At 42.4% G+C, this 16,865-nt stretch overlaps 1 protein-coding gene across 2 annotated transcripts in view; it reads left to right on the top strand.

The window, feature by feature from the left end:
* The first annotated feature begins 10,539 nt into the window (after positions 1-10,539).
* Positions 10,540-16,865, top strand: part of GRK7 (G protein-coupled receptor kinase 7) — a 33,067-nt gene continuing 26,741 nt past the window's right edge. The window contains exons 1-2 of one of the 2 annotated variants that reach the window (XM_019438321.2): positions 10,540-12,172; positions 13,492-13,929. In XM_019438321.2, coding sequence (XP_019293866.1) covers positions 11,561-12,172; positions 13,492-13,929 — 1,050 coding nt within the window. In that variant the 5' untranslated portion in view covers positions 10,540-11,560. The remainder of the gene's footprint in view (positions 12,173-13,491; positions 13,930-16,865) is intronic. The other variant, XM_019438312.2, reaches the window with a different exon arrangement.

Genomic DNA, 16,865 nt, shown 5'->3' with positions numbered 1-16,865 from the left:
CATGGGTAATTCTATTTTAAATTTTTTGAGGACCCTCCAAACTGTTTTCCACAGTAGCTGCTCCAATTTATATTCCTACCAACAGTGCATGGGGGATCCTTTTTCTTCCACATCCTCACCACAACTTATTTCTTCTCTTTCTATTCTAGCCATTCTGATAGGTGTAAGGTGATATCTTATCTCATTGCTTATATATCACTTTTTATTTGCATTTCCCTGATGATTAGTTATGTTGAGCATCTTTTCATGTGTCTGTTTGCCATCTGTGTGTCTTCTTTGGGAAAATGTCTTTTCTGTTTTTCTGCCCATTTATTAACCAGATTATTTGTTGGTGTTGAGTTGTGTAAGTTTATACATTTTAGGTATTTACCCCTTAGTGGATATGTCATTTGCAAATACCCTCTCCCATTCAGTAGGTTGCCTTCTTGTTTTGTTGATGGCTTTCTTTGCTGTGCAAAATCTTTTTATGGTGTATGTAGTCCCAATAGTTCATTTTTGCTTTTGTTTCCTTTGCCTGAGGAGAAATATCTAGAAAAATGTTGCTATGACTGATGTCAAAGAAATTACCGCCTATGTTTTTTTCTAGGAGTTTTATGATTTCAGGTCTCACATTTGGGTCTGTAACCCATCTTGAATTTACTTTTGTGGATGGTGTAAGAAAATGCTCCAGTTTCATTCTTTGGCATATAGCTGTCCAGTTTTCCCAATACCATTTATTGAAGAGACTATCTTTTCTTTTCTTTTTTTTTCTTTTTTTTTTAATGCTTATTTATTTTTGACAGAGAGAGAGAGAGAGACAGAGACAGAGCATGAGTGGGGGAGGGGGAGAGAGACGGAGACACCGAATCCGAAGCAGGTTCCAGGCTCTGAGCTTTCAGCACAGAGCCAGACGCGGGGCTTGAACTCACAGACCAAGAGATCATGACCTAAGCTGAAGTCGGACACTCAACTGACTGAGCCACCCGGGCGCCCCCAAATGCCATTTCTTTAAGAAGGTCATTAAAATTGATAAACTTTAGCTACACTGATTAAGAAAAATAGAGTACAGACACAAATTACCAACTTTAGGAATGAGCAATAGACATCACTATTAAGTCTACAGATATTAAAAGGAGTAACTTGAATTACTTTATCCCAAAGAATCCTTTGTCAAAGATTAATTGACCATATAATCATGGGTTCATTTCTGGACTCTCTATTCTCTTCCATTGATCTATGTGTCTATTTTTGTGCCAGCACCATAGTATTTTAATTATTTCAGTTTTGTAGTATTCCTTGAAATTGGGGCGTATGATACCTCCAGATTTTTTCTTTTATTTTTTTTTTATGTTTATTTATTTTTGAGAGAGAGAGAGAGAGAGAGAGAGAGAGAGACAGAATGTGAGTGGGGGAGGGGCAGAGAGGGAGGGAGACACAGACTCCAGACTCAGCTGTCCGCACAGAACTGGATGCAGGGCTCAAACTCACGAAGCTCAAACTCACAAACTGGGAGATCATGACCTGAGCCAGTCAGGAGCTTAACCAATTGAGCCACCCAGGCACTCCAGCTTTGTTCTTCTTTTTAAGATTGCTTTAGCTATTTAGGGTCTTTTGTATTTCCATGAAGGTTTTGCTATTATTTGTTCTAGTTCTTTGAACAATGCTTTTGGGGAAAAAATGCTTTTAGTATTTTGATAGGGATTGCACTGAATCTGTAGGTTGCCTTGCATAGTATGGGCATTTTAGCAATATTAATTCTACCAGTCCATAAACATGGAACATCTTTCCATTTTTTTGTGTTGTCTTCAGTTTCTTTCATCAGTGTTTTATAGTTTTCAGAGTACAGGTCCTTCACTACCTTGGTTAAGTTTATTTCTGGATATTTCATTCTTTTTGGTTCAGTTGTACATGGTAGTATTTTCTTAATTTCTCTCTCTGCTACTTCATTATTAGTGTGTAGAAATACAACCAATTTCTGTGTATTAATGTTGTGACCTGCAACTTTACTGAATTCATTTATGAGTTCTCATAGTTGTTTGGTGGCATCTTGAGAGTTTTCTATATATAGTATCATGTTATCTGCAAATAGTGACAGTTTAACTTCTTCCTTACCGATATGGATGCCTTTCATTCCCCCCTTTTTTTTCTTTGTCTGATTGCTTTGGCTAGGACCTCCAATATTACACTGAGTAAAAATAGGGAGAGTCTACATTCTTGTCTTGTTCCTGATCTTAAAGGAAAAGCTCTTGATGTTAGCAGTGTGTTTCTTATATGGCCCTTATTATGTTAAGGTTTGCTCCCTCTAAACAAATTTTGAGAATTTTTATCACGAAGAGATATTGAATTTTGACAATGCTTTTCTTCATCTGTTGAGATTATCATATGATTTTTATCCTTCCATTTTATTAATTTGGTGTATCATATTGATTGATTTGTGAATGTTGAATTGTACTTGCATCTCTGGAATAAACTCCACTTGATGGTGTGAATGATCCTTTCAATGTATTGTTGAATGAGGTTTGCTACTATTTTGTTGAGGATTTTTGTATCTGTGTTCATCAGGGATATTGGCTTATAATTTTCTTTTATTTTTTTAATGTTTTTCTAGTTCTGGTATCAAGGTAATGCTGGTCTCATTAGAATGTATTTGGGAGCTTTCCTTCTTTTTGTATTTTTTGGAATAGTTTAAGGAGGAAAGCATAGACTCTTAGTATTTGGTAGAATTCACCTGTGAATCCATCTGTTTGTTGGTCAGTTTTTGGTTACTGATTGAATGTTGTTACTAGTGGTTGGTCTGTTCAGATTTTCTCTTTATTCCTGATTCAGGTTTGAAAGATTGTATGTTCCTAGAAATTTCTCTTCTTATTGTCTAATGTTTGGCATATAATTTCTCATAGTAGTCTCTTATAATCCTTTGTATTTCTCTGTTGTCAGTTGTTCTCTTTCATTTCTGGTTTTATTTATATGGGTCTTCTCTCTTTTTTTCTTGATGAGTCTGGCTAAAAGGCTTACCTATTTTTGTTTATCTTCTCAAAGAACCAGCTCTTGGTTTCATCTTTCACTTTCTTATTATCACTAAAACCAGTCTCTCCCCTGAGGCACTGCTTCTGCAACCTTTCTTCTCCCTCATATTACTGAAGCTGTTTCCATTTCTCTGTTGCTGCTTCTCTCCCTAAAAACACCCAGCTCTGACTCTCATGTCATTAGAACACCACTCACCACAGTCTTCCTGTGACCCCAGTTACTCTCCTTGGTTCTTTGAAGATGCTAGCTTGGCTCTCTGTCAGTTTCTCCATTGCCTTACCCTTTGGGTAATTCTTGGTGATTTCAATATTCACATGGGCAGTGCTTCTAATACCTGATTTCTCAATCCCCTGACGTCCTCTCCTCCAGCGATCTTGTCTTTCCACCCTATGTTGTCCATTCACTCCAGTGATCATACCCTTGAGCTAAATTCCTCAGAGGAGTAGCTTATACTGGCTGCCTCCAATTTACCTCTTTCTATTCTCTCTTGAACTGACTAATAAGGGTTTCATCATACCACACCATTGAAACTGCTCTTGTCCAGCTCCCTAATGACCTCCAAATTGCTAAATCTTTTTTGGGTTTCAATATTTTATTAAAATAGCATATTTAACAAAAATTTTTTTAATGTTTATTTATTTTTTGAGAGACAGAGAGAAACAGAGCATGAGCAGGGGAGTTGCAGAGAGAGAGGATGACACAGAATGGAAACCAGGCTCCAGGCTCTGAGCTGTTGGCACAGGGCCCGACACGGGGCTCAAACTTATGAACCATGAGATTGTGACCTGAGCCAAAGTTGGAAGCTTAACCGACTGAAGCCACCTAGACGCCCCTAAAATAGCGTATTTAACCAGTTAAGCAAGAATACATTAACTGTCTCTCCCTGCCAACCCACTCATCCCCAGAATATGCAGCACAACATAGGAGTGACTTAAAATATCCTTGATCATGAGAACCTGCAGAAATATCTCAAAGTTAAGTTTGCAGTTAAAAACTAGACCTTGGAAAATTCTGAGTTAAGAGAAATATAAAGCTCTCAAATAGAATTATTTTATCTGCCCAAAGAATAAATGCTGCTGTGCCCCCCACTGAAGATACCACTAGGCTTTCTTTTTCTCCTTTATGCATAGTATTAGTCTCATATAAATACCAACTTTTATAGCACTTTCCACCCCATTTTATGTTCCTTTCCAGTGTTACAAAGAAACCAGTAAATAAAACTTTCGAAGTCAGTTTTCCGTACTTGCCCGGCTTGACCTATCAGCAGCACCTGCCACGACTGATCACTCTCTTCCTTAACGCTATTTCCTCACTTGGTTTCTAGGGTACCATCCTCTGTTGGCTTTTCTTCTACCCCTCTGGTCTTCTCACCTCTCTGACCTCTCGGCTCTGATCTCAGACCTCTCTGCTTTCACCCCCAGGGTGTTATATCCATTCCCACGGCCTTAATATGCCTTTCATATACTGAATGACTCCAGTGAATACCTCCAGCCCAAGCTTTCCTCTAGACTCTAGACCCACAGATCCAGCAGCTACTCAAGATTCCCATTTAGATGTTTCATGGACAATTCAAATGTAACAGTACAAGACTAAGTTCTTGATCTTCTCCACTACCTGCTCCTCCAGAGGATTTTCAGCTAAGTCTGTGGGCTGTTCCTCCTTCCACTTACTTAGGGCCGAAACCTTGGAGTCAACCTTGTCCTTTTTCTTTCCGCTACACCCCACATTTACTGCAGAAGCAAAGCCTCTTAACCGTTACCTCCACTGATGTCTCACCAGGGTCACTGCCCTAGCCTCCAAACTGATTTTTCTGTATTCCCCCTTTCCCCTTTAGTCTGCCATCTTGCTAAAGTGTCCATCTAATTGTAGCCGTCCTCAGCTGAAAACCCCCAGTGGCCTCCCAGCTGAGCTCAGCCATCTGCCCACCCCCCAGTTGAATGCAACCACAGGAATCAGACCAGCAGAGAGCTGCCCAACCAAAGCACAGAATTCATTATTTTAGGTTATGAAGTCTTGGGGTCATTTGTAATTAAATATATGGTGTATATTTTACTTATTAACAGTCTCACTCGCTAAAATGTAACCTCTCTAAAGACAGGGATTTTTGTCTATTTTCTTTACTACTGTACACTCAGTGCCCACTACAGTGCCACCTGACATCTCCGTGTGGCTGTCTCATTGGCACCCCAAGCCCGCGTGTCCCAAACTGAACTCAAACCACTCCCCCTTCAAGGTTTTCTGTATCTGGGTGAATGGCATTGCCATCTGTCTAGTTCCCTCAAGCTGGAGCCCTGGAGTCACCCCTTCCTCTTCTTCACCCTGCAACTCACCGTCTCCTGTCCGTTGTGCCTTCTGCATAGGTTGCGATTCTTTCTGCTTCCTTCCATCTCTACTGCCATCATCATTACTCACTGGGCTGCCTATGGTGTCTCCCCCAACTCCCTGTTCCCAGTCTCTTCACCACACAGCAGCCAGGGGGATCTTTCTGAAAACACAGATATAACCATGTTATATGGCTAAATACTCTGATGGCCTCCCATTGTTCTTAAGACAGAGACTACATCCTTAAAAGGACGGTTTGACTCCTGGCTGTTCCTGCGGCCTCATTTGCTACCACGTATCTTCTCCCTTATTCAGGACCCTCCACTGGTCTTTGGCATTGAATGGGCTGCTCCCACTTCTGGAAATGCACTCCCCACTTTCCTTTGGGTAATGATGATATGCCAGTATACATCCGTTAATTGTAACAAATGTAGCACTCAGGAGGGAAGGACGATGTTGACGGTGGGGGGAGGCTATGCATGGGTGGGGGCAGGGAGCAAGTGGAAAATCTGTCCTTTCCTCTCAATTCTGCTCTGAATCAAAAACTGCTCTAAAAAAGTTAAATTGTTAAAAAAAAAAAAAAAAAAGAACAAACAAAACAAGAGAGTGTTAGATGAAAGTGAAAGGAAACTGGCAAAGTGCTAAGAATACCGATAATAAAGTTGGCTGATGAGTATGTGGAAGTTCATTTTACTATTCTCTGTACTTTTATGTATGTGTGAGATTTTCCGTAACAAAAAGGTCTCTAAATATGGTGTGATAGGGGCGCCTGGGTGGCGCAGTCGGTTAAGCGTCCGACTTCAGCCAGGTCACGATCTCGCGGTCCGTGAGTTCGAGCCCCGCGTCAGGCTCTGGGCTGATGGCTCGGAGCCTGGAGCCTGTTTCCGATTCTGTGTCTCCCTCTCTCTCTGCCCCTCCCCCGTTCATGCTCTGTGTCTCTCTGTCTCAAAAATAAATAAAACGTTAAATTAAAAAAAAAAAAAAAAAAAAAAAAAAAAAAAAAAAAAAAAAAAAATAAATATGGTGTGATAAAATGATGATGTTTATCTTCTGTATGATTTTTATACTTAGTCCTCTAAAAATACCTCGTGTATCACTTCTTTCTAATTTCACTAAGAAAACCTCAGTTGTCTCTAGAACTCTGTTGAAGAAAATCCAGCAGGACCACCCATTGATCTTACTGTTCAGAATTTCAACAGAAAAGACAAAATGGTTGAAAACTAATTGTTTTGTGAGAAAATTCTGTGACCACATTGAAACAGTAGTCTACAATTTATCCTTTCCCTCTCTTCTCTGTTTAGTATTCAACAAATTTTAACTGATAAGATATCCTTGACTTTTTCAAATTATTAAAATATAAAGTGTAGTCAGCTCTTGTTGGAAGGATAAAGACCCTTTTGCTTTTCCTTCCAGTAGAGGGCTTCTACTAAAAGAAAAAAGCAAAATCTTTATTATGGAAGGATTTAATTCAGAAGTTGAAGAATAACCTGGCTTCTTTGGGTATCCTAATGCTAACCTATTAGTCTGCCTCAGAACTTACATTTAATGTACGAAATATCTTGTTTCTGAGACCACATCATATCAAGTTATATTATTTCATAATTTTTAAAAATTCTTTTATTCTTTTATTTTTATTTTTAATTTTTTTAACGTTTATTTATTATTGAGAGAGAGACACACACACAGAGCATGAGCAGGGGAGGGGCAGAGAGAGGGGGAGGCACAGAATCCGAAGCAAGCTCCAGGCTGTCAGCACAGAGCCTGATGCGAGGCTTGAACTCACAAACTGTGAGATCATGACCTGAGCCAAAGTCAGTCGCTCAACCAACTGAGCTACCCAGGCTCCCCATATTCTTTTATTTTTTGGAGAGAGAACAGAGGAGGAGCAAAGGGAGAGAGAGAGAGAGAGAGAGAGAGAATCCCAAGCAGCTCCAACCTCAGTGTGGAGTCCAGATCCCATCATCCCATGATTCCACAATCATGACCTGAGCCAAAATCAAGAGTCAGATGCCAACTGACTGAGGAACCCAGGCGCCCCTATTCCATAATTCTTGATCCTCAAATACATATGCTATTGGACCATGCAAAGAACTGTGGATTGTAAGGGAGTGTCATGTTCTTACTGGAAACTTTGCTTTGCTATTTTCTTTATCCACAGATATATTTTCAATATTAAAAATCCTTAGAGAAGCAAACCAAGCATACCATATTACTAATTTAACCCAATGTTTTATATTCTTTGAGTTTCAAGTGTATTATATCACAGCATTTTAAAATATAAGAATATCTATATCAGAAAATAATGCTTTAAACCACATGATGCCAAATGTAATGGAAGACGTGAGTAAAGAACATGCTTTTCCTTTTCTCTAGGTTACAAAATTAATCATAAAAGGTAGTAAAATATTTTCATTGTTTTCCCAATGATAAAAGTTTATTTTTCTTTCAAAATTAAAGATCTCTTTTTTTCATATGACAGAGTTTAGTCTTCTGTTTTTATGAAAGAATGCAGTAAATCATTTAGTTACATTAGTTTCTTATTAGAAGTTGTACATGTCACTGAATGAATCTGGTCTCTCTGTCTTCTAGCTGCACCAGACTCCACAGCTTTCCAGGGTCATGTGAAACCCTGAGTTGGCCCCTCTATGCTATGTGAGCATTGCACACAGAAACCCACCTTCTTCCACATTGCTTAGGTCTCTCCTACCTCCAATCTGAATATCAGAAAAGCATAATTGTATTCTTTTTATTATTACTATTTTTTAAGATTTTATTTTTAAGTAATCTCACACCCACCTTGAGACTCAGACTCACAACCCCGAGATCAAGAGTCACCCCCCCCCGACACACACACACCAAAAGTATACTTTTTGATTAAGTTTTGATGATTCATAGTCATCACTTAAAAGCTAGTACTTTCGATCACTTCATTGTGCCAGGCACTGTTTGGCATTTAATTCTCATAAGAACCTACTCAAGAATCAGCACTTTATTTCTGTTTTCAGATAATGAGACTGAAGCTCAGAGAAGTTAAGTAACTTGTTAAAGATTCACACAGCCAAGACTTCCTAGAGTCGAGATTCAGCTCTCCCAAGCAGTCTCGGAGTTAGTGCTTGTAACCGCTGGGCCACATCTCCAATCCAAGTTTTCTGGTACTTTTCCCCCTTGGCATAGGGTGTCCTGAATGTGCGCAGCGCTTAGCTCGGCTTCTAAAGCTAAGGATACAATGCTATTATTTAATTGGATCTCCAATTACTGTTTCATCAAGTTGGGAAAAGCCCTGGACCCTAATTAATTGTTAGTAATCACATAAAGTGTTGTCTTAAACAGACCTCTTTTTTTTTTTTTTCAGGTAAGTAACACTTAAAAATAATGACACTCTGTTTTAAATTGCCAGTAGGCAATTTTATAGCTTCTAAACTCTGTGTTCAACTATTATCTACATTCTGTTCTCATCAATTAGATAATTTTCAGTTAATAAGGGAGGTGTTTTGTTTGTTTGTTTGTTTGTTTGTTTGTTTGTTTTACCCAGATGGCCTATGGGATTACTGATTAGAAAACAAACGAACATAAGAACAATTCCTCTTCATGACAAAACTAGGTAAAGAAGGGTTAACTCTCTGCTGTCCAATAGGGTAGCCACTGGCCACTTGTATCTGCTGAGCATTTGAAATGTAGGTAGTTTGAAATGATATGTGTGGTAAGTGTCACATACAAACATATTCTGAAAACTCAGGACATAAAAAAGTATGTAGGGGACCTGGGTGGCTTAGTCAGTTGAGGGTCCGATTTCCACTCAGGTCATGATCTCATGGTTCACAAGTTCGAGCCCTGCATCTGATCTGGCTCTCTGCTGTTAGCACGGGGCCCGCTTCAGATCCTCTGTCTCCCTCTCTCTCTGTGCCTCTTCTGCTAATGCTATCAATGTCTCTCTCTCTCTCTCTCTCTCTCTCTCTCTCTCTCTCTCTCTTACAGAAATAAACATTTAAAAATAGCAAAAGGAAACATTTGCAACAGCAATAAAAAATATAATTTAAAAAAAGGATGTTGGGGTGCCTGGGTGGCTCAGTCGGTTAAGCGTCTGACTTCGGCTCAGGTCACGATCTCGCGGTATGCAAGTTCGAGCCCCGCGTCGGGCTCTGTGCTGATGGCTCAGAGCCTGGAGCCTGTTTCCGATTCTGTGTCTCCCTCTCTCTCTGACCCTCCCCCGTTCATGCTCTGTCTCTCTCTGTCTCAAAAATAAATAAATGTTAAAAAAAGGATGTAAAATATCTCATTAGCAACTCATATCAACTATATGTTGAAATGATAATGTTTTGTATATAGTGGGCGAAATAAAATATATTATTAAAGTTAATTTCACTTGTTTCTTTTTCCTTTTATAACTGTGGCTATTAGGAAATCTCAAGTTCCATGTGTGCCTTCACATATTTCTATTAGAGCTGGGCGGATTGATTACTAGAGATAAAGGAAGGTATTAGTCCAAGTGGAATCAAGCCATTCATAACATATATGTTCATCACTGAAAAGCATTCTTTTTTCAGCGATAAGGTTAAATACCGATGTGATGACAATTCTACCATTTTCTCAAAGTTCTGCCCTGTTCCATTGCCATTGTATTCATATGAACCACAGGAAAAGGCATTTCCTCCTTAAGAGACATTCTCAGACTGGTTTTTCACTACTCAGAAATGTGGACCCAGGATGACATATCAAGAACAAAAAAAAGTACCAACATTTCTGAGCAGTGGTCACTGGCGCAGATTGCCTATCTCTACCGTAGGGGTGATGGTTTACAGTGCAGCAGTGAAAGCCAAAGTGCACCCATGAGTTCATTACATAATTCTCGGTAGCATGAGGCCAAGCGTGTATCTGCTCTGGGGAACGGAGGGCAGGCTCCGACAGGCCGACCGAGGTGGTCATGATGATGTTTGGACAGAGTGTGTGCTAGAAGTTGTTTGTTTGGAAAAAGATTGACCAGCTTCCCCCCGCCCCCCCCCCACCCCCCTCCTCTCTCTCTCTCGCTCCGATCTCGCTCTCGCTCTCGCTCTCTTTCCCTTTTAAACACTCTGGCATAATACTGAATGACTTTGTTTTTAAGCTGCCTTAGCCTTGCTTTGTGAAGAAAAAGCCTGAGTACTCTTTCCCTGTAGGACACAAGTGTTATTTTTGGAGCAGAGGTTCTTAGCCTGATCTCTGTCTAAACCAATTTCTGTTCTTTGTGAGGTCGTGGTCTGGGGCGGCTCTGAGCGATCTCCGTGGAGGGAAGCTTCCTGGCTTCGTGAGGGAGTATTGGCAAAGATGTCGAGGGGCCACGCCTGAAACTGCGCTGCTCTGGGTCTCAACACAGAAGAGGCTCGTTCACATTCGGATTCCACTCATTAGATTGTGCCCTTGGAACAGTTACAACCACATGTGGTGAAGTGGTGTTCTTTTTCTGCTTATGTCACTTCATGGGATGTTTTGGGCCAAGATGACCCCCCCCCCTTTTTTTTAACCCAGTACTTTAAGTCTCAGACTCCTGGGAACTAGGAAAGCCATAACTGGATGATCTCTGCAGACTGTTCGGGGTGCAACTGACTGTGGGAAAGCCACGGTCCACTCTGAGGGCCGCAATATGAGTCCCCGAGGGCCTCTGGGAACATGTCTCAGGACTCAAAGTTCAGAGCATCCCCTTCTGTAACCTGCTCTGTGTTGGGCTGCTAGACATGGAAGAAAACCTCCCCTACCCCTCACAGTTCCTCTACCTGACTGACCTGGCTTTCCTGGGAGTTTACCTAGCTTGAGCCTGGAAGGAAATGTGTAAAATTAGAAGGAGTTTAATAAAATAATGCTGTCAGCAACAAATAGTATACCACCTTATAATGACTCCTTTCCTTTGGAAAGTGGTAACTGTGTATTCAGGGAGCAGGTATGTCTGGAAAATGTCCCCACGATGAACAAGTGGCCTTCACAGGTGTTTCTGGCTGCTTTCCTCTTGGTGGATGGGAGCATGACCTGTGATGTGCCCTTCTCTGGCCGGCTATACATAGCCAGCAAAGCTTCTTACAAGAGAAACCTCTTTCTGTACCCTCTGCCAGTGCTACCCATGGACTAGAAGACTCCCTGTAAATCCTCTGGAAGCTACTGAACCTTGCAAGGGAAACCATCCAGCTGGCCCCCAGACGAACTGAGTCCCCACTGCAGCCGTCCATCCTTCCTTTTCTTTTCCTGGGAGCACACCTTGTGCTCAGCCATGGTCGACATGGGGGGCCTGGACAACCTGATTGCCAACACAGCCTACCTGCAGGCCCGGAAGACCTTGGATGGAGACAGCAAGGAGCTGCAGAGGCGACGCCGGAGTCTGGTGCTGCCCGGGCCACAGTCCTGCACCCAGCTCCGCCAGTCCCTGTCCCAGGACTTCAACAACCTGTGCGAGCAGCAGCCCATTGGCCGCCGCCTCTTCCGGGACTTCCTAGCCACAGTGCCCCCATACCAAGAGGCCGTGGCCTTCCTTGAGGAGGTGCAGAGTTGGGAGCTGGCTGAGGAGGGTCCTGTCAAGGGCAGCATGCTGCAGGGGCTAGTGGCCACTTGTGTGGCTGCTTCTGCTCCAGGGCACCCACATCCCTTCCTCAGCCCAGCTCTGGCCACCAAGTGCCAAGCAGCCACCACCAAGGAAGATCAGATAGCCCTGGTGGCACAGGCCAAGGCTGAGGTCATGGCCTTCTTGCAGGACCAGCCCTTCCGGGATTTCCTGGCCAGCCCCTTCTATGACAAGTTTCTGCAGTGGAAGGTCTTTGAGATGCAACCGGTGTCGGACAAGTACTTCGATGAGTTCCGAGTTCTGGGGAAAGGTGGTTTTGGGGAGGTAAGTGTCTCAGAATGGCTGGGCTGGAAGGTGAAGTACACAGCATAAAAGGATTTGGTTTTGCGTTAACAACAACAACAAAAAAACCTCAAGAGGACCTACTTAGAACTGATTTCAGTGCCGCCTGTGGAGAATTCCTAACTGGCTCCCACATCTTTTTTCTGGCCACCATGTGAAATAAAATGAGAGTGGGTTGGGAAAGACAAACAAAATGTGGAGTTGGCCAAGAATCTTTATGATGGGGTCTACGCCAGGAGCACACTGAAGTGCCCCCCAGACATGAGAATGATAGCAGCACACGACCACGGGAGCTCTCCGTTTCCCTTAATTGTGGTAATGGACTTGATTTGAGAAAACTTCAGGTATCTGAGAAAACATTCATCTTGAAGTAAAGTTGAGAATCAATTTTATACCACTGCCATGATCAGCTCTTTATCTTTCTAACTAGAAAAACATTTTTTGAGGTAAAATTCACGTAACATAAAATTAACCAGTAGCCATTTCAGTGGCATTGAATACATGCATCATAGTGTTGTGTAACCATCACCTCTATGTAGTTCCAAGACATTTTCATCACCCTTGTACCCATTAACAGTTACTCCCCAGTTCCGTCCCCACAGTCCCTGGCGACCACTGGTCTGCTCTCTGTCTCCTACCCTGATGTTTCGTCTAAATGGAATCACACAATATGTGACCTTTAGAATCTGGCTTCTTTCACCGAGTATAGTGTTTTGGAAGTTCACTAATGTTGCAGATATATTAGTACTTTATTCCTTCTTATGGGTGAATATTCTATTGTGTGGGTAGACTACATGTCACTTACCCATTCATCTGTTATTGGGCACTTGGGTTTTTATGCCTTTTGGTTACTGTGAACAGTGCTGCTGCGAACGTTCATGTACATGTATTTTAATACCTGTTTTCATTTCTCTTGTGTATATGCCCAGGAGTGGAATGGCTGGGTCATGTGGCAATTCTGTTTAACTTTTTGGGGAACCACCAAAATCTTCCACGTTTTATGTTCCCACCAGCAATGCACAAAGGTTCCAGTTTTTCCACATCCTTGCTAACACTTGCTATTTTCCCTTTCTTTTTCATTATGGCCCCCCTAATGGGTGGAGGGTGCAGAGTACCTCATTGTGGTCCTAGCTCTTTCTTGAAGAACCCCTATTGCTTTTGGCTTCTCTTTTCTCAGAAGCCTGCCATCTTTTAACCTCACCTGATTTCTGCCCTTTCATCCCCTGTATCAACCTTGCTGTCTTCTCCCATTAGTGCTTCTTACTTCTACCTCATCCTCTCCCTTTCTTTCTCTCTCTAAGGTATGTGCTGTCCAGGTGAGAAACACTGGTAAGATGTATGCCTGTAAGAAACTGGACAAGAAGCGGCTGAAGAAGAAAAATGGTGAGAAAATGGCTCTTTCAGAAAAGGAAATCTTGGAAAAGGTGAGCAGTCCTTTCATCGTCTCTCTGGCCTATGCCTTTGAAACCAAGTCCCATCTCTGCCTGGTCATGAGCCTGATGAATGGGGGAGACCTCAAGTTCCACATCTACAGTGTGGGTACACGGGGCCTGGACATGAGCAGGGTGGTCTTCTACTCGGCGCAGATGACCTGTGGAGTGCTGCACCTCCACTCACTCGGTATTGTCTACCGGGACATGAAGCCGGAGAATGTGCTTCTGGATGACCTCGGCAACTGCAGGCTGTCTGACCTAGGGCTGGCCGTGCAGATCCAGGATGACAAGCCTGTCACACAGAGGGTGAGTGGCTCTCCCTTGGTCCCAAGGGTGGGGTACAGAGTCGGAGAGAAGGGGAGAGGGCTGATCTATTCCCAGGGCAAATGGAGTGTTGGACATAATTCTTCTAATTTCCTTCTCCCTAAAGCCCTTATGTTGTCATCTTGCCTTAAGTGGAGTGATGTAAGAGGATTAGCTTAACTGGTTATTTGGGGGTTACTTTGCTCTCCTTTCCTGGCAGGCACAGGGAGCTTTCTTTGTGAGTTGGAAATGGTCTGTGTTTTCATGGTGAGATGGAAAGAGCTGAATCCATAGTCGGCATGTAGTATGTTCCACCAATGACCACCTCCCTGGTGCTACATTCCTGAGTCCATAAAACCTCGGTTTCCTCCTCTGGAAAATTTTAGGGGCTGGGTCCTAAAATTCCAGGAACCTAGGAGGTAAATTTTAATAGGATAAGAAAAAGAAGAAACCCTAACACTTAGCACATTAAAGTAAATATCTCCTTTCCCGTTGAGTGTGGATGGGGGAATGTTTTACTTTGGATACAGATGAAATTCTGAATGAAAATGTGTAGCAGAGAACAAAGGCAACTAGTTTGTTTTGATCAGTTTGTTTCAAAGTGGCTTGCAGAGAATTCTTTGATTAAAAGGGTATTAATTCTTTGATTAAGCAATTATGTTAAGTAAACAATACAAAATCTCTGGGATTCTGACAGGTCTTTACCTTTGAGTTTCTGTGCACAAAGGTGGGAGACAAGGGCCCAAATCAGGTTCTTAAACATTCACTTGAAACTTTGTTTTTGTACAGTTTCCAGCTTACAAGGCAGTGAGGACAATCAGCCAAGGAAGTGAGAAAAATCATGGCAAGTTTGGGAAAGTGCAGGTGATTTTATGTGGCTGTAACATAAGGGATTTTGACAAGGGCTCAGATCACGCAAGGTCATTGGAATACTTTCTTATGGGGGTTGAGGAGCCCTTGAAGGGTTTTAACAAGGGGAATGACGTGAGTAGATTCACATTTTTAGAAGACTAACTTGGATTATAGATGGGAGGCAGAGGACCTAGTTAGGAGGGATTGAAGACAGTAGGATTGAAGAAGTGGGAATAGATTGGCACCATTGGAAAGAGACCTGCTGGGACATTAGGACCAGCTGGGTATGAAGGCAAAGAAGAGGGAGGGTCTCTAGCTCCAATGACTGCTTAGAGGAGTAAAACTGTTGGAAAGCTGGCAAGTTCAGCGGTGATTGTGTTGTATATGTGACAGGCAGGTCCAGATGTTCCCTGGACATTTAGAACTATAGGTCTGGTACTGTGGAGAAAGGTCTGGGCTAGATATTGGGATTTGAAGTCATCGTGACTTGGGCAGCATCCAAGAGGAGAGGAGCAAGGATAGAAGCTGAGGAACATGAACATGTAGAGGATGTGGAAGAGGAGCCTTGAAGAGGTTAAATAAGTAGGTTGAGGGGTAGGAGTGGCATAGTCATGGGAGCTGTATCAGTTAAGGGTTGATCTCGGCAGCATATCATAGAAAACCCAAATAGCAGTGAATTAAACAAGACAGGGCTTTATTTTCCTTATGTAACAAGTAGTGTGGAGATTAGTGGTGCTGGCATTAATTCCACAGCTGCAGGATGATGAGATCGACATCTCTGAGATTTTGGTCCTTTCCATGCTCCATAACCGTCTGAATTTGGAAGAGAATCCTGAGCACCAGATAAGACAGTCTACCAGACATCTTGACTTTGGTCTTGTAAGATCATAATCAAAGAACCTTGCTATGCTGTGCCCAGACTTCTGACCTGAACTATGAACTAATAAAGGAAGGTAACTGGGGGAAAGATTTTTATATGATAGCATCAAAATGAATAAAGAATATTAGCAAGGTGCTAGACATTGTTAGAAGGACAATGTTGTCCTTTCTAATAGGGCTCAGAATGTGTACCATCTATCATAATAGAATGTGAGGCTGTAACAGAATTTGAAACTCTGGACTTGATTCTTCCAAGTGGGTAACTCTTCCCTAGGTAGGAGCTAGGCATCCTTGGAAGGGCGCAGTCCCTTTAAGGCTATTGGGGGACACTAGGTAAAGCACTTTGGACATTGCTGTATAGGCAATAGGGAGCCATTGAAGGTTTTTCAACAAGAAAGTGGCATGACCAGAGTGACCCTTTAGTGCTTTGGACACTATGTAAGATGAATTAAAGGAAAAAGAGACTGGGTTTGGGTCCCCACAAGCAGCAACTAGAAGGATCTACACAGGAGGTGATGAAGGTTGAGGAAAGGCTTTGGGCTCTGAGTAGTCATATGCCCAGAGTTCAGCAGCCCCTGGCCTCTCACCTAGGCTCCATCAAGACCCATATCTGGACTGACTTCTCTTAAAATGTGGTTGTCATCAGTGGACGGGATGAGGTGAGCACAGAACCACTCCTAAAATGTGGTGACAGAAGGAGACACCCCAGGGAAGAAAGACACAGGTGTCTCCACTCAGGTGTGAGAAAGGCCAAGGCAGACACACCGGGAGAGGCAGGGATGTTTAAGAGTGCTGGCTTGGGAGGCATAAAACCTGGATCCCTGTCCCAGCTGTGTCACGGAGTTACTGTCTGCCATTTTAGGCAGGCCTAAGGGCCTCCTTCGTCTCCCAAGTTTTATGAGTCTGTGAGATAAGTCTTTGAATTATTTGGAGGAAAAGAATTGTAAATTCAAAAGATTAATGTATGGAATAGTTACTATGATTTATGGGACTATCAGTCAGGGTTCTTATGGAACAAAGTGAAGTTACTTAAGAAATGAAATTAATAGTTTTCATAACTAAGAAGCTCAGAAGACTGGCCTGATCCAGGTGCCTGAGCAGTGTCCCTGGGGATCTCTCCCTCTGTTTCCCCACACTGCTGTCCTTCACGTTAGCCTCACTCTCACTCGGGTGATCCCCACATAGAGGCCATCTTCATACATACCCTA

This window comes from Panthera pardus, unplaced genomic scaffold (genome assembly GCF_024362965.1).
Source record: "Panthera pardus isolate Hobbes unplaced genomic scaffold, ASM2436296v1 HiC_scaffold_16, whole genome shotgun sequence".
NCBI lineage: Eukaryota > Metazoa > Chordata > Mammalia > Carnivora > Felidae > Panthera > Panthera pardus.
Note: the sequence above shows the minus strand (reverse complement) of the source record. Positions and strands in the feature narration are given on the sequence as shown.